General features: G+C 42.6%; 1 protein-coding gene across 1 annotated transcript in view; it reads right to left on the bottom strand.

Moving 5' to 3' along the window:
* Nucleotides 1–230: 230 nt before the first annotated feature.
* Nucleotides 231–24,114, bottom strand: part of LOC110521462 (phospholipid phosphatase 2) — a 31,585-nt gene continuing 7,701 nt past the window's right edge. The window contains exons 2-6 of the mRNA XM_021599020.3: nucleotides 10,960–11,111; nucleotides 10,510–10,772; nucleotides 10,212–10,269; nucleotides 4,297–4,473; nucleotides 231–3,911 (exon numbers count right to left, since the gene is read on the bottom strand). Of these exons, the coding sequence (XP_021454695.1) occupies nucleotides 3,759–3,911; nucleotides 4,297–4,473; nucleotides 10,212–10,269; nucleotides 10,510–10,772; nucleotides 10,960–11,111 (803 nt within the window). The 3' untranslated portion in view covers nucleotides 231–3,758. The remainder of the gene's footprint in view (nucleotides 3,912–4,296; nucleotides 4,474–10,211; nucleotides 10,270–10,509; nucleotides 10,773–10,959; nucleotides 11,112–24,114) is intronic.

Here is a 24,114-nt window from a genome sequence, read left to right as displayed (position 1 = left end):
CAGAAAACCGTTACACATACTTGTGAAATGTGTTGCAAGAGTGAAACCAGCATGGCAACAAATTATTTGATTACTGAATGAGTTCTTTGGAATGCACTCATTAAATGTGGAATGGAATGTATGACAAACAACGTGTCAAGACAATGCATGCATCGAAGATTAAACCTTGATGAAAGCTACGCAGAGACTCAGCTGTTTTGTTAATATGAAAATATAGCATTGCATTGAAACATGGTGTATTTGGTATTTATTTAGATTCCTTTTGTGCATACATAAACAGCTATGGATAGATAAATGTACAGTGAACAGAACAGCATAATGTTTGACATACAGTTGAAGTCGGAAGTTTACATACACTTAGGTTGGGGTAATTAAAACTAGTTTTTCAACCACTCCACACATTTCTTGTTACTATTACTATAGTTTTGGCAAGTCGGTTAAGACATCTACTTTATGCATGAAACAAGTAATTTTTCCAACAATTGTTTACAGACAGATTATTACACTTAATTCACTGTATCACAATTCCAGTGGGTCAGAAGTTCACATACACTAAGTTGACTGTGACTTTAAACAGCTTGGAAAATTCCAGAAAATGATGTCATGGATTTAGAAGCTTCTGATAGGCCAATTGACATCATTTGAGTCAATTGGATGTGTACCTGTGGATGTATTTCAAGGCCTACCTTCAAACTCCGTGCCTCTTTGCTTGACGTCATGGGAAAATCAAAAGAAATCAGCCAAGACCTCAGAAAAAACATTGTAGACCTCCACATGTCTGGTTCATCCTTGGGATCAATTTCCAAATGCCTGAAGGTACCACGTTCATCTGTACAAACAATAGTACGCAAGTATAAACACCATGGGACCACAAAGCAGTCATACCCCTCAGGTAGGAGACGCGTTCTGTCTCCTAGAGACGAACATACCTTGGTGCGAAAAGTGCAAATCAATCCCAGGACAACAGCAAAGGACCTTGTGAAGATGCTGGAGGAAACAGGTACAAAATTATCTATATCCACAGTAAAACAAGTCCTATATCCACATAACCTGAAAGGCCGCTCAGCAAGGAAGAAGCCACTGCTTCAAAACCACCATAAAAAAGCCAGACTACAGTTTGCAACTGCACATGGGGACAAAGATCGTACTTTTTGGAGAAATGTCCTCTGGTCTGATGAAACAAAAATAGAACTGTTTGGCCATAATGACCATCGTTATGTTTGAAGGAAAATGGGGAGGCTTGCATGCCGAAGAACACCATCCCAACCATGAAGCACAGGGGTGGCAGCATCATGTTGTGGGGGTGCTTCCAATGTTGTGGGAAAATGGCTTAAGGACAACAAAGTCAAGGTATTGGAGTGGCCATCATAAAGCCCTGACCTCAATCCTATAGAAAACTTGTGGGCAGAACTGAAAAAGCGTGTGCGAGCAAGGGGCCTACAAACCTGACTCAGTTACACCAGCTCTGTCAGGAGAAATGGGACAAAATTCACCCAACTTATTGTGGGAAGCTTGTGGAAGGCTACCCGAAAAGTTTGACCCAAGTTAAAGAATTTAAAGACAATGCTACCAAATACTAATTGGGTGCAAGTAAACTTCTGACCCACTAGGAATGTGATGAAATAAATAAAAGCTGAAATAAATCACTCTCTACTATTATTCTGATATTTCACATTCTTAAAATAAAGATGATCCTAACTGACCTAAGGCAGATAATTTTTATTAGGATTACATTTCAGGAATTGTGAAGAAGTGAGTTTCAATGTATTTGGCTAAGGTGTATGTAAACTTCCAACTTCAACTGTACATATAATGGCCAACCAGGACCAATCCGCTAATGGGAATAGTATTATTATTCTTTAAACATTTGAAAAAATGTTTTACCCCCTTTTCTCCCCAATTTCATGGTATCCAATTGTTAGTAATTACTATCTTGTCTCATCGCTACAACTCCCGTACGGGCTCGGGAGAGGCGAAGGTCGAAAGCCATGCGTCCTCCGAAACACAACCCAACCAAGCCGCACTGCTTCTTAACACAGCGCGCATCCAACCCGGAAGCCAGCCGCATCGTGCACCTGGCGACCTTGGTTGGCATGCACTGCGCCCGGACCGCCACAGGAGTCACTGGTGCGCGATGAGACAAGGATATCCCTACCGGCCAAACCCTCCCTAACCCGGACGACGCTAGGCCAATTGTGCGTCGCCCCACGGACCTCCCGGTCGCAGCCAGCTGCGACAGAGCCTGGGCACGAACCCAGAGTCTCTGGTGGCACAGCTAGCGCTGCAGTTCCCTAGACCAATGCGCCACCCGGGAGGCCAGGAATAGTATTATTACATATGAAACACACACCACCCAGAACAAGGCTAACGGAGGGCCTTTTATGATGGAAACCTGGAGGAAACTCAAACCCCATAACATTGTGATACTATTGCTTCATGGGTAAATTTGGGCTGGGGGATTCAGTAATACACAGGTGAGACGTTACACAACAACAACACTTCACTGAAGCTGCTCCCGGTGGTTATCATTTATGGAATTCAAAGAAAAGTCTTTAAATCTCTTGAAGTCCGTGCGTCTTAGCAGGAGGCCCCTCTGAGTACCTTGCCATTCCACAGTCACAGGCCAGCTCTGAGTCAGCTCTCTGCCTCACAATTACTACCAGAGGTGAGCCTCTCTCTGCCAGAGCTGACTGATCTGTCATCAGTCCTCCTGTGCCAAGCAGGGCCTGACATAGTCACTGTACAGGAGCATTTCTTCACAAATTAGCCCCAGCAGTCCACACAAGAAAATAAAAATCCTTGAACTTTGCATAGAGCATTATACCAGCTTGCCACAAATGACTCGAATGGTAAGCTGTATCATTACAACTCTTAAAGGCTCATGTTAAGGCATCTGGTTTGTGTTGTGAACTTGGAATCTGATCCATTTGTGTCAATCTTAAAGGGCACTAGTCCAAGAAGGCACTGGTTTGATATGGGCCACAGAAAAAATAACATACTTGAAAAAATAAAAATGCCATAATATTATCAGATACAGTATTTGTGGCTCATAGTGGCTAACAGGGGTGATTGTGATTGCACAATACCTTAACAGTGCTGGCATTATATACATTTCTGACCTTGTGAATAAAGTAATCTATAAAATAAAAATGAATAGGCACTTTCCAAATACCTTAAAGGAGCAATGTTACTGTTAAAACATTGATTTCTTCATTAAGAAAATAGAGTGATTGATGCCAGAATGTGCATAGCTAAAAGCAGAATTTCTCATTTTCAATTTCTCAAATCTTTATGCCAAACGTTTGCATTGATTGTTTGTGATCTAGTGGTATATCAAGCTTACACAATCAACATCAACATTTCTAAATCTCTGCAGTCCATTTCACATAGGTGAAACAATCAACATATCAATCCCAAACTCCCACTGAAGTTCAGATTACTCATATGACTAAAGGTGCACTAAAATGGGACTCATCTAGACATCTTCCCTTCTGAGAATGGTCTTTCTTTCTTATCTGAATGTTTGGTACTCTTACCTTATCTATTGTGTTAAAAAAAAGCAACATAAAAACTTCTGAGACGAATATACTAAGAAACTAGTGAACATCAACCATGATGTCTCAATATAAAAGTCCTCTCCCACTCATGCGCTGGTGCACCCAGGACATAGAGGATTCTGGTAATGTGCGCAGCCCCCTCAGTCAGTCCAGTGGTTTGTGGGAGCTTGTTGTGAGAGTGGTTGACTGGGTTGGCCCCTCTCACACAGGCCCTGGGTAGCTGTAATGGTTGTTGTGATCTGCATCTGCAATCTGCAGGCTGGGTTTGCGGCGCTCCAGTTCCTCGTTCTCGACCGTGTCTGGGCTGGAGCAGTGGGGAGGACCCTGCTTGAATAAGTCTGACACGTGTCGCACCTGTAGGGAGGAGAGGAGTGAAATGGTGTGGGTCAGACAAAGTGAGAGGACCAGAGTAGGGCTGGAAAATGTGATTGTATACTGTATGTCTGGTGGTGGAGGGCACCATGCAGCTGCTCCACGTCTCAGAGGAACACACCCCTCCAGCTCCAGCTCCAGCTCCAGCTTGCATAACCCCTCCAGCTCTCTAACCAGGCCAGAGAAGTCATAAAACATTGGGCCTGGGAGGGTCCCCAATTGCATGCAGTAGTCTGAAATACGAATCGCAGCTACGCTTTCCAATATGAATCACCCACGTCTCCGAGACTTCCCAAAGGCGTTGCTGAAAGAGGTTCGATCAAAACAGGGGACTAGGAACAATAAAAAGCCAGCAGGCAACACTCACGTTGAGGATGGCAATGAGAGCGCCTTGGAGGAAGCCCACCAGAACGTCGCTCCAGTGGTGCTTGTAATCGGACACGCGGGTGTAGCCCACGTACACTGCAAAAGCCACCAGGAAGAACTGGATTGTGGGTCGGAGGAGTCTGGCCCACTTTGCCCTCAGCCTCGCCTGGACATACAACTAGAGAGAAAGAGAGGGAGGAGATGTTTCAGTTCTCATAAGTAGAGCTATCTTTGTTTGAAGACTATTTGCTTTTACTGCTGATTGAGGTCATTAGTGGTTTTTGTGTTCACAAGTGGTGAACCATCTCACCAAATAAGGCAATGTTATTTGACTGTAAACTGGCCCCAGTAACATTAAGCCTATCATCATATTTCAGTCCATCAAATATGCCTCAATGAACGTCTGAAACACAGCATTTGTTAGTAAATGTTATTTTCATGTATACAGTGTGTGAGAGTCCATTCTACAAGTGGCTAATATGAAAGCACATTGTTCAGCTTTTACAAAATGCTAACATCAGTAGGCTACATGTAGTCACTAGTCAGATAAACATGTAACAGGCAAGAATTGTATTCAATTTCTTTCTGTCAAGTGTGTCGTTACTTTGTTAAATACATTAAATGAAATGTGATTTGATTTAGTCAGATAAACATGATAACAGGCAATAATTTAAAAGTTAAATGCCCCTTCATACTAAATCAAATCCCAGTAAAAACAGAAATATGGTATGCTTTGAATTGCATAAACCATGAAAAGATGTTGAACGTTGATCTAATTTATGCCCAACTATGGACTGAAAACCATTTTCACAGAAGAGGAGAGTTGCTGCCAGAATATCTAACTGGCACATTCATTTCTCTGGGCTGCTACCAGGCTCCTGCCATAGTAGGTGTGTAAATTGGCATCCATGCATGCCCCCCTACCGCACATACACTCAATCTCTGCATTCAACACTTGTAGGGAAATGGAGATATTAATCACATCTAATAGGGAATATGAAAGAGGAACAAAGCAGAGCAGATTACTGATTGCTTTGATTGGCAGTGAGGACCGAGTCGTCTGCTAGAGTCTCCTGCCTGCCTTGCTTGTCTGTCTGTCTGTCAATGGCTAGATTTATTGCTGTCGATCAATGATGTCACACCATCTGGTGCTGACAACTTGGATGGAAAATGACTGAGGATAGTAGTGGACCGTATTGCCAATCCTATTTGCCATCTCTTCAATCTAAGCCTACAGGAAAGTGTGTTCCCTCAGGCCTGGAGGGAAGTAAAAGTCATTCCGCTACCCAAGAATATTAAAGTACCCCTTTCTGGTTCAAACAGCTGAACAAATTAACAACTGACTTTCAGCACGCTGATAGGGAGGGGCACGCAACATGTATGGCACTGAGACAAATGACTGATGATAAGCAGAAAGAAGATTGTGGGAGATGTTTTGTTAGACTTCAGTGCCGCTTTTGAGGTTATCAATTGTAATCTGCTGCTGAAAAAGACGTGTTATGGCTTTACATCCTCTGCCATATCGTGGATTGAGAGATACCTACCTAATAGAACACAGAGGGTTTTATTTAATGGAAGCCTCTCTCACGTAAACCAGGTAGAGTGTGATATACCTCAAGGCAGCTGTCTTGGTCCTTTACTGTTTTCTATTTTTACTAATGACTTACCACTAGCCTTGAGTAAAGCTTGTGTGTTTATGACTCAACATTTACACTTCAGCTACCACTGCAAGTGAAATCACTGCAACCTATAATAAACAGCTACAGTCAGTTTTAGAATGGGAGGCTAGTAATAAGCTACACCTAAATATAAAAAACAACTAAAAGCTAAACCTCATCTAAATATTTTAATGAATAATGTGGCAATTGAGTGAGTTGAGCAGACTAAACTGCATGGTGTAACCCTAGATTGCAAACTTACATGCTCAAAACATATTGATGCAACAGTTGCTAAGATGGGGAGATGTCTGTCTGTGATAAAATGCTGCTCTGCTTTCTTGACATTACAAATGCAGTGCATTGCACTGTACAGCAATGTACTAGAGCCATGACCACATGGAACTCTTCCACATCATGGCTCCAGTACAAGCTAGCAGTGAAATCAGAAAAAAAACATAAAAAATGGGCGGCAGGTAGCCTAGTGGTTAGAGCGTTGGACCAGTAACCGAAAGGTTGCTGAATCAAATCCCCGAGCTGACAAGGTAAAAATCTGTCGTTCTGCCCCTGAACAAGGCAGTTAAACCCACTGTTCCCCGGTAGGCTGTCATTGTAAATAAGAATTTGCTCTTAACTGACTAGTTAAATAAAGGTTACATTATAATAAAAAATTAATTAAAAAACACCTCACGGCAAAACACGGACTGTAAAGACATGCATGCACACACAGTAATATTGTATTATTGTACATTTGTATAGTGCACAATGTCTTTTGTGATGTATCATTTTATTTATGTTTATTTATTGTTTTGTTGTGATGTAATTGTTTTATTTTATAATTATTTTATTTTATTTATTTATTATATTTTATTGAATTTATTATGTAGATTGTTTTGTTATGATGTAGTTGTTTTATTTATGATGTAGACTAGGTATTCCCAAACTGGGTACTGGGGGTACGCGCAATGCCGTCGGGGATACGCCAAATAAAAATGTGATTCACTTTTTTTTTTTTTTATGTTTTAGTTGTATTTGTTTAAAAAAAATGATCTTCACATTTTCAAATAGTCCATTTATATTTTCCAACGGGGCTATACATTTGTGTGAGGGTTTTTTCTCACCTGAGTAGCCTCGTTTCACTGCCAAAAATACAATTAAACCAGCAAAATAACAATGTCAAATTCAGGTAGCCTAGTCAAATAATTAACATCCAATCACAACCATTACTCTCTCGTGGGAATCCCACTAACAGTCCGTATGTAGCCAAATGTAGCTGCTGCTCATTCCGTTTGCTCTAAAATGGATAAATAGTTATAAAAAATGTAAGGCTCGCGTCCATAGAGACACATACCAGCTCTACTGGTAGTACTGCTACTACCAGCAGTACTACACCTGCACCTGTCGACAACACAAGTTGTTCTGCTTCCAAGAGCACATCCAATGCTAGCATCAGTAAATCTACATTTGTTGATAGCCCAGCTAGCATGGACACTGACAGTTTCTAAGAGCTACTACCCCCTTACCCGGGAAAGCACCGAACAACAGACAACGGACGTTGGACCATCGAAGAGGCGCAAATATGATGAGAACTACATTGATTTGGGGTTCACTTATATTGGGAGTAGTGCCTTTCCTCAGCCAAAGTGTGTCATATGTGCAAAAGTACTATCTCACAACTCGATGAAACCTTCACTCTTGAGCAGACATTTAGAAACAAAACATGCCAATTTGAAAAATAAGCCACAGGCGTTTTTGAGTGAGAATTAATACGACTTTCAAGTAGTAAGATATGTATAAAAGCAACAGATACCATTATTAAGAAGGGGCTAGAAGGTCTTATATGGTGAAATACAGAGTGGCTAGGACAGGCAAGCCCCATACTATTGTGGAGGACTTCATTCTTCCTGCTGCCGCGGATATGGCTGGGACAATGCTGGGGGAAAAGGCCCCAAAAAACTATACAGACAATGCCTTCATCATCCTGGTATATGTCCGTAACGTTTATGAGGGTCAATTAAGGAAGACACCCTCTTTTGCAAACCACTGGAAACCAGGACAACAGGAAAGGATATTTTTAAAGTACTGGACAGCTTTGTGTCATCAAATTAACTTTGGTGGTCAAGATATGTTGATATCTGTACTGATGGCGCATAAGCCATGACAGGGAGACATAGTGGAGTGGTAACGTGCGTGCAAGCAGTTGCTCCCTACAGCGAGACATAGTGGAGTGGTAACGCGCGTGCAAGCAGTTGCTCCCTACAGCGAGACATAGTGGAGTGGTAACATGCGTGCAAGCAGTTGCTCCCTACAGCGAGACATAGTGGAGTGGTAACGTGCATGCAAGCAGTTGCTCCCTACAGCGAGACATAGTGGAGTGGTAACGCGCGTGCAAGCAGTTGCTCCCTACAGCGAGACATAGTGGAGTGGTAACACGCGTGCAAGCAGTTGCTCCCTACAGCGAGACATAGTGGAGTGGTAACGCGCGTGCAAGCAGTTGCTCCCTACAGCGAGACATAGTGGAGTGGTAACGTGCATGCAAGCAGTTGCTCCCTACAGCGAGACATAGTGGAGTGGTAACATGCGTGCAAGCAGTTGCTCCAGACGCCACTTAGGTACATTTCAGCATCCACCGAGAGGCTCTTGCTGCCAAGGGAATACCTGACAGCTTGAAAGACATTTTGGACACTATAGTGAAAATGGTTAACTTTGTTAAAGCAAGGCCCCTGAACTCTCATGTATTTTCTGCACTATGCAATGATATGGGCAGCGACCATGTAATGCTTTTACAACATACAGATGTGCGCTGGTTATCAAGGGGCAAAGTATTGACACGTTTTTTTTAATTGAGAGACGAGCTTAAAGTTTTCTTTACTGACCATCATTTTCACTTGTCTGTCCTCTTGCATGATGACGAGTTTCTCACATAACTGGCCTATCTGGGTGATGTTTTTTCTCGCCTGAATGATCCAAATCTAGGATTACAGGGACTCTCCGCAACTATATTCAATGTGCAGGACAAAACTGAGGCTATGATTAAGTAGTTGGAGCTCTTCTCTGTCTGCATTAAGAAGGACAACACACAGGTCTTTCCATCATTGTATGATTTTTTGTGTGCAAATGAACTCAAGCTTACGGACAATGTCAAATGTGATACAGCGAAGCACCGTGAGTAGGTTGGGTGCGTAATTAGGCAGGTACTTTCCCGAAACGGATGACACAAACAACTGGATTCAATATCCCTTTCATACCCTGCCTCAGTCCACTTACCGATATCTGAACAAGAGAGCGTCATAAAAATTGTAACAAGCGGTTCTGTGAAAATGTAATTTAATTAGAAGCCACTGCGCCAGATTTCTGGATTGGGCTGCACTCAGAGTATCCTGCCTTGGCAAAACGCGCTGTTAAGACACTGATGCCCTTCGCAACCACGTACCTATGTGAATACCGGCACAGACTGCATGGAACATTATTTAAGACAGAGACTCTCTCCAATACATTGCAGAGTTATGTGCATCCTTTCAAGCACACCCTTCTCATTAACCTGTGGTGAGTTATTCAATTTTCGATGAACAAATAAGGTTTCATATGTAAGATGGTCAAATAAAGAGTAAAATTATTGATCATTATTATTTGTGCCCTGGTCCTATTGCTCTTTGTCACTTCCCACGAGCCTGGTTGTGTGTGTGGCAGGCTTACAATGATGGTAAAAAACTACATTTGAGAGTGCGCTGACCCTGGTGCTAGGGGGGGTACGCAGCTGGAGGTTGAATGTTTGAAGGGGTAGGGGACTATAAACACTTTGGGAACCATTTGTTTTATTTATGATGTGGACTTTTGTTTTGTTGTGATGTGTTGTTTTATTCCTGTTTGGACCCCAGGAAGAGTAACGGTTGCCTTGTCAGCAGCTAATGGGGATCTTAATAAATACTACATTTCACAATGACAAGGCCCAGGGCAGTTGAACTAGATAACCAGGAACAGAACACAGGCCTAGCCTCCATCTCCGGTCTATGACAGTCCAGCAGGGCATTAGCCTCTGTGTCCAAATTCGGCTGAACTTTTGACTTGCCCTTGATATATATTTATATATGAGCACAATCACTCTCAGTAAAGCCTGCTCTATTTTGCCTTTTCATATCTACGCCATTACTCCTAATTTAAATGGAGAGGCGTTACATCAATTGATTCCATTTGAGAATGTTGAATATAAGGGTGTTTGTAGTCGATATTTGCGTCTGTTCCATTAGCCTTGTATACTCACTGCTAGAAACAGCATACAGTACATCCCGAAGGAGGAGTGGCCGGAGTAGAAGGACAACCTGGAAAAATGGAGAAAAAAAAAAATGTTCTTAAAAATGGTCATGTCAACCTGTCATGACTGTTTGGAGACTACAGTGGATCTATTCAGTGTGTTTCTACCAGAGCATTAAGCTGTGGTCACCTTGTGCTGGTGAGCAGCAGTTTGTACAAGCATTGGTTCCAGTTCAGCAATAACCACTGGCATAGAGCAATGCACCAGTCAACAATATTCCCCTCATACCCTCTACCTCAGTAACTACCTGGACTCAGTGACGTCATGAGAGTTGCCGGTGCAGTTGATATCCAGCATGTAGCCTTTGCAGACCTTGGGGTTGCAGACGGCCATGAAGTTGGGCCGCAGGCGTCCAATGGTGAACTTAGCCAGGTCTGTCAGTGATTGGCTGACAGCTGCTCCGAACAGGAAGGTACCTAGCACCTTGTAGAGCGCCGCCACATACCCGTTGAACTCAGAGTTAGAGTGAATCCTCTTACTGTAGACCAGGTAGGCCTCTCCTGATGCTAGCTATGGGAAGAGAAAGAGAGAGGAGCTTGAATTACATCTAACCTTCCAGTATGACAGCTAATATATGGTTTGGTCCACTGATTACATAGACAAACGCCTGTTTGTGACACTGATCTGGGAATCAATGTAGTCAGATGTTCTTTATCTCACCTAGGTGTCAGAGAGGAATGTATAGGGCGGGACTCACGATGACAACGGTGCAGGAGATGGTGACTGCAGCCAGCAGGCCGTGGGTGATAGTGTCATGTTTGAAGGGGTACTTGATGTCCTCATCGTCACAGTACACACCCCTCTGGTAGGGCCGGAAAACGACTGTCATAATGAGGAAAGGCAGTGCCGCTATGAGAAGAAAGAGCAGGCAGGCAACTTGTTAATTCACTCCAACTGGAAAAATGATGTCTGCAACAATTGTATGGATCCAACTGCTGACATAATTTCATTCTTCATTCATTTGTATGTCCAGCACCTGAACTAGCAGGATGTGAATGTTATTTTCTCTTTCATTATTTCACTTCAACTACCAGCATCGACTTTCCCTATAATAAAGGGTGATAAAGTACATCAGGAGCGATTCATGATAATGCTGTTGATTCAAGCTAACGTATATAAAGATTTACGAGAGCATCCATCAGTTAAATAACATATATTTTACATTTCCAGAAACCCAGACATTACATCACTATTCAATCTGGGAGGTTAAATGTTTCTTCAAGGTGCTCTGAGAAGTTTTATTTCTCCTCCTTTCCTGAAGACCTCGTTCAGTGGAACAACACTATCCTGAAAATATACCACATTCATGGCCCAGAAAAGCCCAGCATACCGAAGCAGTGCACAACACACATTGAAGTAGGTTGTGAAATGTTGTAGTAAAATCTTTAGAGGAAGGGATTGCAAAAACAAACACATGGACTCAGATGTACACACACACACACCCCTCCCCAGTGCACTTCCTTAGAAGACTGACTGATGTGGTGGTGTGCACAAACAAGCCCAAATATAGCCTCTTAAGGCTATAGACTGGATGGAAAATGCACTTGAAACATTCGGAAAACATCTTCGAATCCACACACACACACTCAACCTGTCTGACGTGTGATGCAAAGCCACAAACACACCACGAGGAAGGCATTATGCGTTCATTACTGCAGTTCATGTTGATAAACTCAACCTGTCTGACGTGTGATGCACAAGCCACAAACAGACCATGAGGAAGGCATTATGCGTTCATTACTGCAGTTCATGTTGATAAACTCAACCTAATGAATAATACTCTTCTCGTCTGTGCTGCATCTACAAATTAAAACGTATGTGAAAAATACCTTATTGGTACAACTGCTAGGAGCTCTTCCCAGCTAACAATTCTAGGGAGAGAGAAAGTGTTTGTCATATCACCCCTAATGTTTGAGGGTCCAGTTTTCTGAGGGTTACATTGGTTAAAGAACCAACACTCCAAGCCGCAGCTCCAAACTACTTGTTAGACATAGAGAACTGATAAGATATACTCATTGTTGGGGTGGGATTGGCATGTGAGGTTGGGGTGGGGTCCGTGAGGGGCTTTAGATCATTTCTTTGGATTCCTCATGTCTAACTCATTGTTCGAAAAAAAGTTTGGTCCAAATCAGATGTTAGGCACTATATTTATTGCATATTATATGAATCCCATCAATTAAAATGGCCAATTTGGGTGTAATCAATTAGCTTAATTTCTCAGAGATCAAATTATATAAAACAATGTTGCAGGAATGCTAATCTTATCTGCTTACAACAACAGAAACAATTTCAGGACAATCTGAGATGGTGGGTGTCAAAATCCTCTTTCTTGTGCTTTTTGAGGTGGAATGACCCTATAGGATAAAGACAGATCAGTGTACTGTGTCAGTCTAACCTTGCTGCTAGGTTTCAGACACGACAAAAGGCACAATGAGACAAACATTTGAGAGAAAAACCTAAACTGGAGATAGCCGCTGAGATTCCCTCAAGCTACATCTACAAAAAGTTTCCATTGTATTGCTAGCCTTCTAATATTAGTTCAAGATGATATGTTTATTACATTTAATATGAATACAAGCACCCACCATTATATCAACAGAGATCAGACAGCGTCACCACCAAACAGGTGGCACTTAACCGTCAGATATGGGATCCAAGTGGCAACCCTTCATTCTCAACCGGCACCAACTCTTATCCCTCTGTACTCTGCTCACCTGCCCACCGCTCCCTGTTTTCAGCAAAAGGCTGTTGGGGTAGTGTTTACACAGTGTTAGAAAGCTTTGTGAGGGAATAGAACCCTAAAATAAAAGCCTTAGTGGCCCCAGGCCCTCAGCACCTCCATCCTTTCTGGTGGTGCCACAAGACAATGTGGCCATCCACCATTTTATTGTCAATTCATTTGTCCTACATCCTGCCTCCAGCTAGCACAAACAACATCAGTCAGAATCACACCAAGAATGTCAAGGAACGGCTTCCTTTTCCTCCTCCAAATCCACACATGGCAGGAAGTGAATCACAGAAAGAGTGGAGGAGGTTTGTGTTTCTTGGTTATTGTGACTATTCATTCATCCCACTCCCCCTGATCCAGTGTCCACAATAACATGTGTTTGGTTTCTGGAGGAATAATTTGCCATTGTTTTGTTCTCAACATCTGAGCTGAGTGTAACTTAAAATCAGGACAGGCTGATGATCTCTGAAGGACATTCACTCTATCACCACTTTACTTCGGAGTTAATCATACATCACTTTGAAAGTTTTTATACAACATACAGTATTTTCTTAAAGCGAAGTTCCAGACTCTTGATCTTTCATAATGTAACTTGCTTGGGATTAGTACCAGCTGTCAAATCCTCTGTAATGTATTCAGAAAAACAATATTTACCGGGAATATAAGTGGCCATACATTCCTAATAAAAATAAACTTGTGCTTGAGGGCTACCGTGTGCATGGCTGTCGTTACTGTACAGCTGGAAATGTTTTAGACAGTATGACATGAAATCTGTCTCCACACACACAGCCATTCAATACAAAATCCTATTGGTAGGAATGTTCACACTTGCAGCCGATTGAAAACAGAATGGAAATGCTGACAAACTCGAGGCTTATTGAAACCTGTATCTGGTTTGCATTGATTTTTGAACTTAGAATGCTTACAGTATTAGTGTTGTGAGTCTGAGTGCTGGTTTGGCCCTCTGGATAAAATCTAGGACATTTTTCTTTTCTTTAATACAGCATGGTGAAGGCCATTTTAAATAGACAGTTTGTGCTTGATGCTGTATAACAAACACCCTGCAGCAATTGCAATGCTTTCAACACCATTGTTCAGAAGGGTCTTTCAGAAGCATTAGTAGAGGTTAAGTGGGAAAAATACGCTTCAAATTATGAAAGAAAAGTGACCGAATAATCAGACTTCTGAACATTAGTTCCTGTAAACTGAAAACAGAAAACCGAGAAAAATATCAAGACAACACAAGTAACAAGACAGTGCAGGAGTGGAGGGAATCAGTGTCGAATCTGAGATGAGCAAAAATAACTCAAATATTTGTGCACAAATCTTACATTACATCAATGCTTGAAAGTTGCACATCTGAAGTTTGGATCTAGCACTTCTGGCTATAAAGAAGTTAGAAGAGTGAGGGACGCTATTTCTATTAGTGTATTAGTGTCGGGCATGGGGTAGGCAGTACACCTAGCCTGAAATGACCCCCTCTAGGCTTTTTAAGCTGTGTATGTCTTTATTTCTGTACTGATAATACTGCATTTATACTGCAGACACATCACTTTGACTGATGAGACATACATCTAAACGTTAATATGAAAATAGTTTTTTAAACAATGTCGGCAAAAAAATAAAATAAAAAATAAGTTAAAAAAATAAAATAAATCGTCACTAGTGTCCTACAGTAGGGGTGTCTAATAGATTTCCAAGCCTCTTAACCCACCCCAAAAAACATTCACACAGACAGACACAAACAAACACAGTCACACTGACAGGCAAAAATAGACAAGCAAAATAAGTCTCCAGGATACCACAACAAAATGCCACAGCCCAAATTGACAGTGCTGCAGAACTTCATCTTTACAGAAGGAAAATAGGGAACTTGGTCTTTAACGGTCCAAATGAAAGTTGTTACAAGAAAAGGTAGAGTAATAGAGGAAAGCAGTTTTGAAAGGGAATATATTCTCCCCATGAATCACTTGACTCTACAGTTGGAGGGAAATGAGGCCCTGCTTGGAATGCCAGTGAAATATCTCCTATTTGAGCCCATAATGAGGCCTTCTGAAGTCACAAGAAGCAGGAGTTCACATTACCTGCCTCAGATTAAGGAACCCCATTGAACAGCTTTCAGTCACATTTTGAGAAGCTAATGTTCCCCTTCCTCCTCTACTTTCGATTCACAATAATTTACAATGGCACCTTCGCCTACTCTATGCTTCTCCTAAACGGGGTCTTGGGGCACAGAAATACAAGGGAGAGGGGAGGAAAATGACTCTTGAAGACAATTGGTTCAGACACAAACACATGGGAAAAAAAGTTTGTTAAAGCTATCCAGCACCTGCTCAAAGTTACAGGATATGCATAAGATCTACACGTTTTCATAGAGGGTCCTAAGCTACCTGACCCCTCTGAGCTGGGTAGAAGACATTCATTTTATTCCATCAACGCCACTCATTTCTATCCTCCTTTGTGCCCTCACTCTCTTATTCAGAGTCTCTCGAGCTCATTCATGCTTTGTCATTCCTTCAATCCCAGTGTCCTCCTATACTCTCCCGCTCTGTAAATATAGAGGTCTGAATGGAGCCCGGCTTATTTTAGACAGCTGATCTGCAATTACATGGAATGATTTGGGTCATGATCTCACTGGAAGCTGAGAGTCACTGCAATTTGTCACGTCCTCTCTCTGTCTACACAGTGGAGGGCAGGGATTAATGCCATCTCAATTCATGAAGTGAATTGAATTTCCAGCACAAGAACCAAAGAGACATAATTGAAAATACAGTCAGACACCCTTGATAAATATGAGCAAAAATTACTGTATAAAACAAATAATTAAAATAAATACTGAGCTATTGGATGCTATATATACACAGTAACAGCCAAAGGTTTGGACACACCTACTCATACCAGAGTTTTCCTTATTTTTTTGTATTTTCTACATTGTAGAATAATAGTTAAGACATCAAAACTATGAAATAACACATATGGAATTGAAATTATTGGCACATCTAAAGATTCTCAGAAATAAAATCAAACAAAATAAAACATTAGAATTTTAATGCAGATTCTAAGTTAATTTCAACAGATTAACTATTGTGGCCTCCCATGGCTTCCTGTTTTACTGGTAATGTCGTAATACGCATGTAAATTCCTGTTGTCATCCATTACCATGGGAAAAGGCAAAGAGCTCACAAATGAAGTGACAAATGGTTGTTGACCTTCATAAAATCCGCCAATGGGTACAGAGAAAATAGCAACAAAAAAAAAAATATACCACTTACCACTATTAGGGCAACAATTAAGATCAGTGATAAACTTGGACGCATATCTTGTCCCCACGCAGTGAGGAAGATGGTTCAGGACGCAAAGAAATATCAAAGACCCAAAGTTGGAGAAGAGGTAGATATGTATAGGGGTAAGGTGACAGGGATACTAGAGTGATGGAGGTTGATATGTATAGGGGTAAGGTGACAGGGATACTAGAGTGATGGAGGTAGATATGTATGGGGTAAGGTGACAGGGATACTAGAGTGATGGAGGTAGATATGTATAGGGGTAAGGTGACAGGGATACTAGAGTGATGGAGGTTGATATGTATGGGGTAAGGTGACAGGGATACTAGTGATGGAGGTAGATATGTATAGGGGTAAGGTGACAGGGATACTAGAGTGATGGAGGTTGATATGTATGGGGTAAGGTGACAGGGATACTAGTGATGGAGGTAGATATGTATAGGGGTAAGGTGACAGGGATACTGGAGTGATGGAGGTAGATATGTATCGGGTAAGGTGACAGGGATACTAGAGTGATGGAGGTAGATATGTATAGGGTAAGGTGACTAGGCAGCAGGATATAAGATAAACAAAGTAGCAGCAGCTTGTATGTGAGTGGGTGTGCGGGTAGAGTCAGTATACATGTACAGTGCCTTGCGAAAGTATTCGGCCCCCTTGAACTTTGCGACCTTTTGCCACATTTCAGGCTTCAAACATAAAGATAGAAAATTGTATTTTTTTGTGAAGAATCAACAACAAGTGGGACACAATCATGAAGTGGAACGACATTTATTGGATATTTCAAACTTTTTTAACAAATCAAAAATAGAAAAATTGGGCGTGCAAAATTATTCAGCCCCCTTAAGTTAATACTTTGTAGCGCCACCTTTTGCTGCTATTACAGCTGTAAGTCGCTTGGGGTATGTCTCTATCAGTTTTGCACATCGAGAGACTGACATTTTTTCCCATTCCTCCTTGCAAAACAGCTCGAGCTCAGTGAGGTTGGATGGAGAGCATTTGTGAACAGCAGTTTTCAGTTCTTTCCACAGATTCTCGATTGGATTCAGGTCTGGACTTTGACTTGGCCATTCTAACACCTGGATATGTTTATTTTTGAACCATTCCATTGTAGATTTTGCTTTATGTTTTGGATCATTGTCTTGTTGGAAGACAAATCTCCGTCCCAGTCTCAGGTCTTTTGCAGACTCCATCAGGTTTTCTTCCAGAATGGTCCTGTATTTGGCTCCATCCATCTTCCCATCAATTTTAACCATCTTCCCTGTCCCTGCTGAAGAAAAGCAGGCCCAAACCATGATGCTGCCACCACCATGTTTGACAGTGGGGATGGTGTGTTCAGCTGTGTTGCTTTTACGCCAAACATAACGTTTTGCATTGTTGCCAAAAAGTTCAATTTTGGTTTCATCTGACCAGAGCACCTTCTTCCACATGTTTGGTGTGTCTCCCAGGTGGCTTGTGGCAAACTTTAAACGACACTTTTTACGGATATCTTTAAGAAATGGCTTTCTTCTTGCCACTCTTCCATAAAGGCCAGATTTGTGCAATATACGACTGATTGTTGTCCTATGGACAGAGTCTCCCACCTCAGCTGTAGATCTCTGCAGTTCATCCAGAGTGATCATGGGCCTCTTGGCTGCATCTCTGATCAGTCTTCTCCTTGTATGAGCTGAAAGTTTAGAGGGACGGCCAGGTCTTGGTAGATTTGCAGTGGTCTGATACTCCTTCCATTTCAATATTATCGCTTGCACAGTGCTCCTTGGGATGTTTAAAGCTTGGGAAATATTTTTGTATCCAAATCCGGCTTTAAACTTCTTCACAACAGTATCTCGGACCTGCCTGGTGTGTTCCTTGTTCTTCATGATGCTCTCTGCGCTTTTAACGGACCTCTGAGACTATCACAGTGCAGGTGCATTTATACGGAGACTTGATTACACACAGGTGGATTGTATTTATCACCATTAGTCATTTAGGTCAACATTGGATCATTCAGAGATCCTCACTGAACTTCTGGAGAGAGTTTGCTGCACTGAAAATAAAGGGGCTGAATAATTTTGCACACCCAATTTTTCAATTTTGATTTGTTAAAAATGTTTGAAATATCCAATAAATGTCGTTCCACTTCATGATTGTGTCCCACTTGTTGTTGATTCTTCACAAAAAAAATACAGTTTTATATCTTTATGTTTGAAGCCTGAAATGTGGCAAAAGGTCGCAAAGTTCATGGGGGCCGAATACTTTCGCAAGGCACTGTATGTGCATTATTATGTGTGAGTGAGCAGTTGATGGAGTGAGTGTTTGTTGGAGTGTGTGTGTGTGTGTGTGTGTGTGTGTGTGAGTGTGAGTGTGAGTGTGTGAGTGAGTGAGTGAGTGAGTGAGTGTATAGGGCCCTGTGAATGTGCATAGAGACAGTGCAAATACTGAAATAAAAAGGTAAATAAAAATGTACAAGAATGCACAAGAGGAGATTACTGTGACTCGACAGTCATTTAGAATTTTACAGTAACACTGTCACCCCAACAGCCCTAGATGTGACCTGACTGGTTCAGACTGGAGAGGTGGCCTTCCTACAGAGTCACAGCTGGGACACGTGCTTGAACACTGGGATTGGATGGCCTGTCTTTCCACACCGAGGGTCAGTCATCCAGTGACTTTTTTTCTCTCCAGCCACTCTCCTCTCAGTCTCACATTCAGTGCCTCTACTCTGTTCCTCCTTCGCCAGTCCATCTACGCCCTTTCCTCAACTCTCACTCCTCTCTACCAAGTCTACACAAATGGAGCTGGCGGAGGTCCATCTGTGTCGTTCTCTACGTAGTTCAACGTACATTTGTTTGGCTGAATTTTTGGAACACAATGAAAATGGACCTACGTCAGCTCTGTTTGTGTAGACTGTGTAGAGCCCTTCATTCAACTTCTCTCAGTGTCTTCTTCCCTCACTGTGTAGTGTGTGGACTAGGGCCCTTCTCCCAGCCCCAGTCTACTCTGCATGGTCCTCTCTGGCAGGCTAGACTGACTAATGTGGAAGGTATGTGCTGAGCATACAACTTCTGCATTTGGATCGAGAATTCTAATTTACACTAGAAACACCTGACTTCCCCAATCAGTCACACCAAATTCAGCTACCCATTGCTTTCTAATCCCCTTTCTCTCGTTCTCATCATTTACGCATTCTGAGCATCAAGTAGTGCAGATGGAGGGCAGTTAAATCTGGTCTGGGGAATAGTCTGACTTTTACTTAGATCAAACGAATAGACCAGACAACATTTTGATTATACATCTGGGAGCTATAGATATTTGTAGACCCATGGTTAAGAAACTGTTTAAGGTACTCTTCTCCATTCCATTTAACCTAATAGTATCAAATCCTTTAAATGTAGTGCTTATGGTCATTGGTTGCGAAATTTGTTGTAATACCTCACTAAACAAACTCATCTAAGTGTGTTTGTCCACCTATTCTACTCTGCCTTCAGATTCCAGAACATAACTGTCCTGGGAGCACTATTCCCTCTGCTGTCATCAGTACATCTCTCATTGAGTGGAAACAGTTGGAGAACTCATGACAATGCCTTTTCCCAACCAATCTGGATGAGAATCCTGAATCCCTGGAGACAGCTTCATCGTTTCCTTCACAAGCCTCTTTCAACCACTAGAAACGCCAGGGCAGTCAGGTCAAAGAACATGGGAACATATTTTATTCAGTCAAATCTTTTTCCCAACATTTTTCCAGTACTATCCTATTTAACACAGATAGAAAAGCTTTCTTACTGGTGGCACTAAGATTCAAATATATTTTATTGGCCGCATATACATATTTTGCAAATGTTATCACAGGTGCAGCGAAATGCTTATTTTTCTAGCTTCAACAGTGCAGTAATACCTAACAATACACACAAATGAAGAAATATCAGAACGAGCAATGTCAGAGACCAGAATAGAAATATATACACTGACTATACAAAACATTAAGAACACCTTCCTAATATTGAGTTGCACCACTATTTGCCCACAGAACAGCCACAATTTGTCAGGGCATGGACTCTACAAGGTGTCGAAAGCGCTCCACAGGGATGCTGGCCCATGTTGACGCCAATGCTCCCACAGTTGTGTCAAACTGGTAGCATGTTCTTTGGGTGGTGGAGCATTCTTGATACACACGGGAAACTGTTGAGCAGGAAACACGCAGCAGAATTGCAGTTCTTGACACAAACCAGTGCACCTGGCACCTACTATCATACCCAGTTCAAAGGCACTTAAACTTTTGTCTTGTCCATTCACCCTCTGAATGGCACACATACACAATCCATGTCTGTTGTCTCAAGGCTTAAAAATAATTCTTTAACCTGTCTCCTCCCCTTTATCTACACTGATTGAAGTGGATTTAACAAGTGACATCAATAAGGGATCATAGCTTTCACCTGGTCAGTCTATGTCATGGAAAGAGCAGGTGACCTTAATGTTTTGTATACTCAGTGTACATGGACATATATTCCTAATAAAAATAAACTTGTGCTTGAGGGCTACCGTGTGCATGGCTGTCATTACTGTACAGCTGGAAATGTTTTAGACAGTATGACATGAAATCTGTCTCCACACACACAGCCATTCAATACAAAATCCTATTGGTAGGAATGTTCACATCTTGCAAGCCGATTGAAAACAGAATGGAAATGCTGACAAACTCAGTATCCGGTTTTGTACACTCAATGTATATAATGGTGTGAATAGATAATAAGGACAGTATATGAATAGAAAAGGTGTGTACAGCAGTAGTTACAGTGCTGTGAAAATGTTTGCACCCCCATACTAATTCTCTACTTTTGCATATTTTTTTTACAGAATGTAATCAGATCTTCAACCAAAATCTAACATATATAAATACACTGCTCAAAAAAATAAAGGGAACACTTAAACAACACAATGTAACTCCAAGTCAATCACACTTCTGTGAAATCAAACTGTCCACTTAGGAAGCAACACTGATTGACAATAAATTTCACATGCTGTTGTGCAAATGGAATAGACAACAGGTTGAAATTATAGGCAATTAGCAAGACACCCCCAATAAAGGAGTGGTTCTGCAGGTGGAGACCACAGACCACTTCCCAGTTCCTATGCTTCCTGGCTGATGTTTTGGTCACTTTTGAATGCTGGCGGTGCTTTCACTCTAGTGGTAGCATGAGATGGAGTCTACAACCCACACAAGTGGCTCAGGTAGTGCAGCTCATCCAGGATGGCACATCAATGCGAGCTGTGGCAAGAAGGTTTGCTGTGTCTGTCAGCGTAGTGTCCAGAGCATGGAGGCGCTACCAGGAGACAGGCCAGTACATCAGGAGACGTGGAGGAGGCCGTAGGAGGGCAACAACCCAGCAGAAGGACCACTATCTCCGCCTTTGTGCAAGGAGGAGCACTGCCAGAGCCCTGCAAAATGACCTCCAGCAGGCCACAAATGTGCATGTGTCTGCTCAAACGGTCAGAAACAGACTCCATGAGGGTGGTATGAGGGCCCGACGTCCACAGGTGGGGGTTGTGCTTACAGCCCAACACCGTGCAGGACGTTTGGCATTTGCCAGAGAACATCAAGATTGGCAAATTCGCCACTGGTGCCCTGTGCTCTTCACAGATGAAAGCAGGTTCACACTGAGCACGTGACAGACGTGACAGAGTCTGGAGACGCCGTGGAGAACGTTCTGCTGCCTGCAACATCCTCCAGCATGACCGGTTTGGCGGTGGGTCAGTCATGGTGTGGGGTGGCATTTCTTTGGGGGCCGCACAGCCCTCCATGTGCTCGCCAGAGGTAGCCTGACTGCCATTAGGTACTGAGATGAGATCCTCAGACCCCTTGTGAGACCATATGCTGGTGCGGTTGGCCCTGGGTTCCTCCTAATGCAAGACAATGCTAGACCTCATGTGGCTAGAGTGTCTCAGCAGTTCCTGCAAGAAGTAGGCATTGATGCTATGGACTGGCCCGCCCGTTCCCCAGACCTGAATCCAATTGACATCATGGGACATCATGTCTCGCGCCATCCACCAACGCCACGTTGCACAACAGACTGTCCAGGAGTTGGCGGATGCTTTAGTCCAGGTCTGGGAGGAGATCCCTCAGGAGACCATCCGCCACCTCATCAGGAGCATGCCCAGGCGTTGTAAGGAGGTCATACAGGCACGTGGAGGCCACACACACTACTGAGCCTCATTTTGACTTGTTTTAAGGACATTCCATCAAAGTTGGATCAGCCTGTAGTGTGGTTTTCCACTTTAATTTTGAGTGTGACTCCAAATCCAGACCTCCATGGGTTGATAAATTTGATTTCCATTGATAATTTGTGTGATTTTGTTGTCAGCACATGTAAAGAAAAAAGTATTTAATAAGAATACTTCATTCTTTCAGATCTAGGATGTGTTATTATAGTGTTCCCTTTATTTTTTTGAGCAGTGTATATAAAGGGAAAAAAATAAAACAATTACATCCTTATTTCACAAAGTCATGTAACACTCAACACCTGTGTGAAAAAGTAATTGCCCCCTTACACTCAATAACATGTTGCGTCACCTTTAACTGCAATGACTCCAACCAAACACTTCCTGTACTTATTGATCAGTTTCCCAAGTCGCTGTGGAGAAATTTTGTCCCACTCTTGGACTTTGACTGGGCCATTCCAAAACTTCCAATTTGTTGCTTTTTGGCCAAATGGGATGTCAGAGACTGATCAGTGAACTGGGTGGAGGCCGGCTAGTGGTGACTGTTAAACAGTCTGACGGCCTGGCGAAATAAGATGTTTTTCAGTCTCTCGGTTCCAGCTTTGAAGAACCTGTACTGTCTCTGCCTTCTAGATGGTAGCAGGGTGAACAGGCTGTGTTTCGGGTGGCTGTGACACCGGGTGTTGTAGATGACCTAGAGGCCAAGCAGTGTGCCTCCGTTGATGGGTTGGGCAGACTGCACCAACCTCTGGAGAGCCCTGCGGTTACGGTTCGTGCAACTGCCGTACCAGGTGGTGATACAACCCGACAGGATGCTCTCAATGGTACATCTGTAGAAGTTTGTGAGGGTCTTAGGGGCCAACCCAAATTTCTTCATCCTCCTGAGGTTGAAGAGGAGCTGTTGCGCCTTCTTCACCACACTGTCTGTGTGAATGGACCATTTCAGGTTGTCAGTGATGTGTCACCACACTGTCTGTGTGAATGGACCATTTCAGGTTGTCAGTGATGTGCACGCTGAGGAACTTCAAGCTTTTCAACCTCTCCACTGTGGCCTTGTCGATGTGGATGGAGGCATGCTCTCTCTGCTGTCTCCTGAAGTCCACAATCCTTCGTTTGGTTGATGTTGAGGAAAGAGGTTATTTTCCTGGCACCACTCCAGCAGGGCCTTCACCTCTTCCCTGTAGGCTGTCTCATCGCTGTTGGTATTCAGGCCTACCACTGTGGTGTCATCAGAAAACTTGATGATTGAGTTGGAGAAAAGACATTGTGAGTTCTTAACTGATCACACAGCATTTCCTTTGCTGTCTTGCACTCATTTCCTCAGAAGTGCCAGGGATACTCTGATTTGCATTGCTGTGCCACTGAGTTTGAGTGAAAAAAAAGAGAAATCTCCTCAAGTCCCATTCTAAACCAGCTGATTCCTTCTTGTGTCCCTCTATAGCTGTGCCAAGACCCTGGGGGTCCAGTAGTATGCATGTGGAGACCTAACTGAGTCACACTCACTCAGCCTCTCAGCTCTGGAGAAAGTACCGTAATTGCTGGACTATTAAGCGCACCTGAATATAAACCGCACCCACTGAATTATTAAAATATATGTATTTTGTACATAAATAAGCCGCAGGTGCCTACCGGTACATTGAAACAAATG

The sequence above is a fragment of the Oncorhynchus mykiss genome, chromosome 4 (genome assembly GCF_057628025.1).
Source record: "Oncorhynchus mykiss isolate SJ-2025 chromosome 4, ASM5762802v1, whole genome shotgun sequence".
In the NCBI taxonomy this organism is placed as follows: domain Eukaryota; kingdom Metazoa; phylum Chordata; class Actinopteri; order Salmoniformes; family Salmonidae; genus Oncorhynchus; species Oncorhynchus mykiss.
This window is presented reverse-complemented; position numbering and strand designations above follow the sequence as displayed.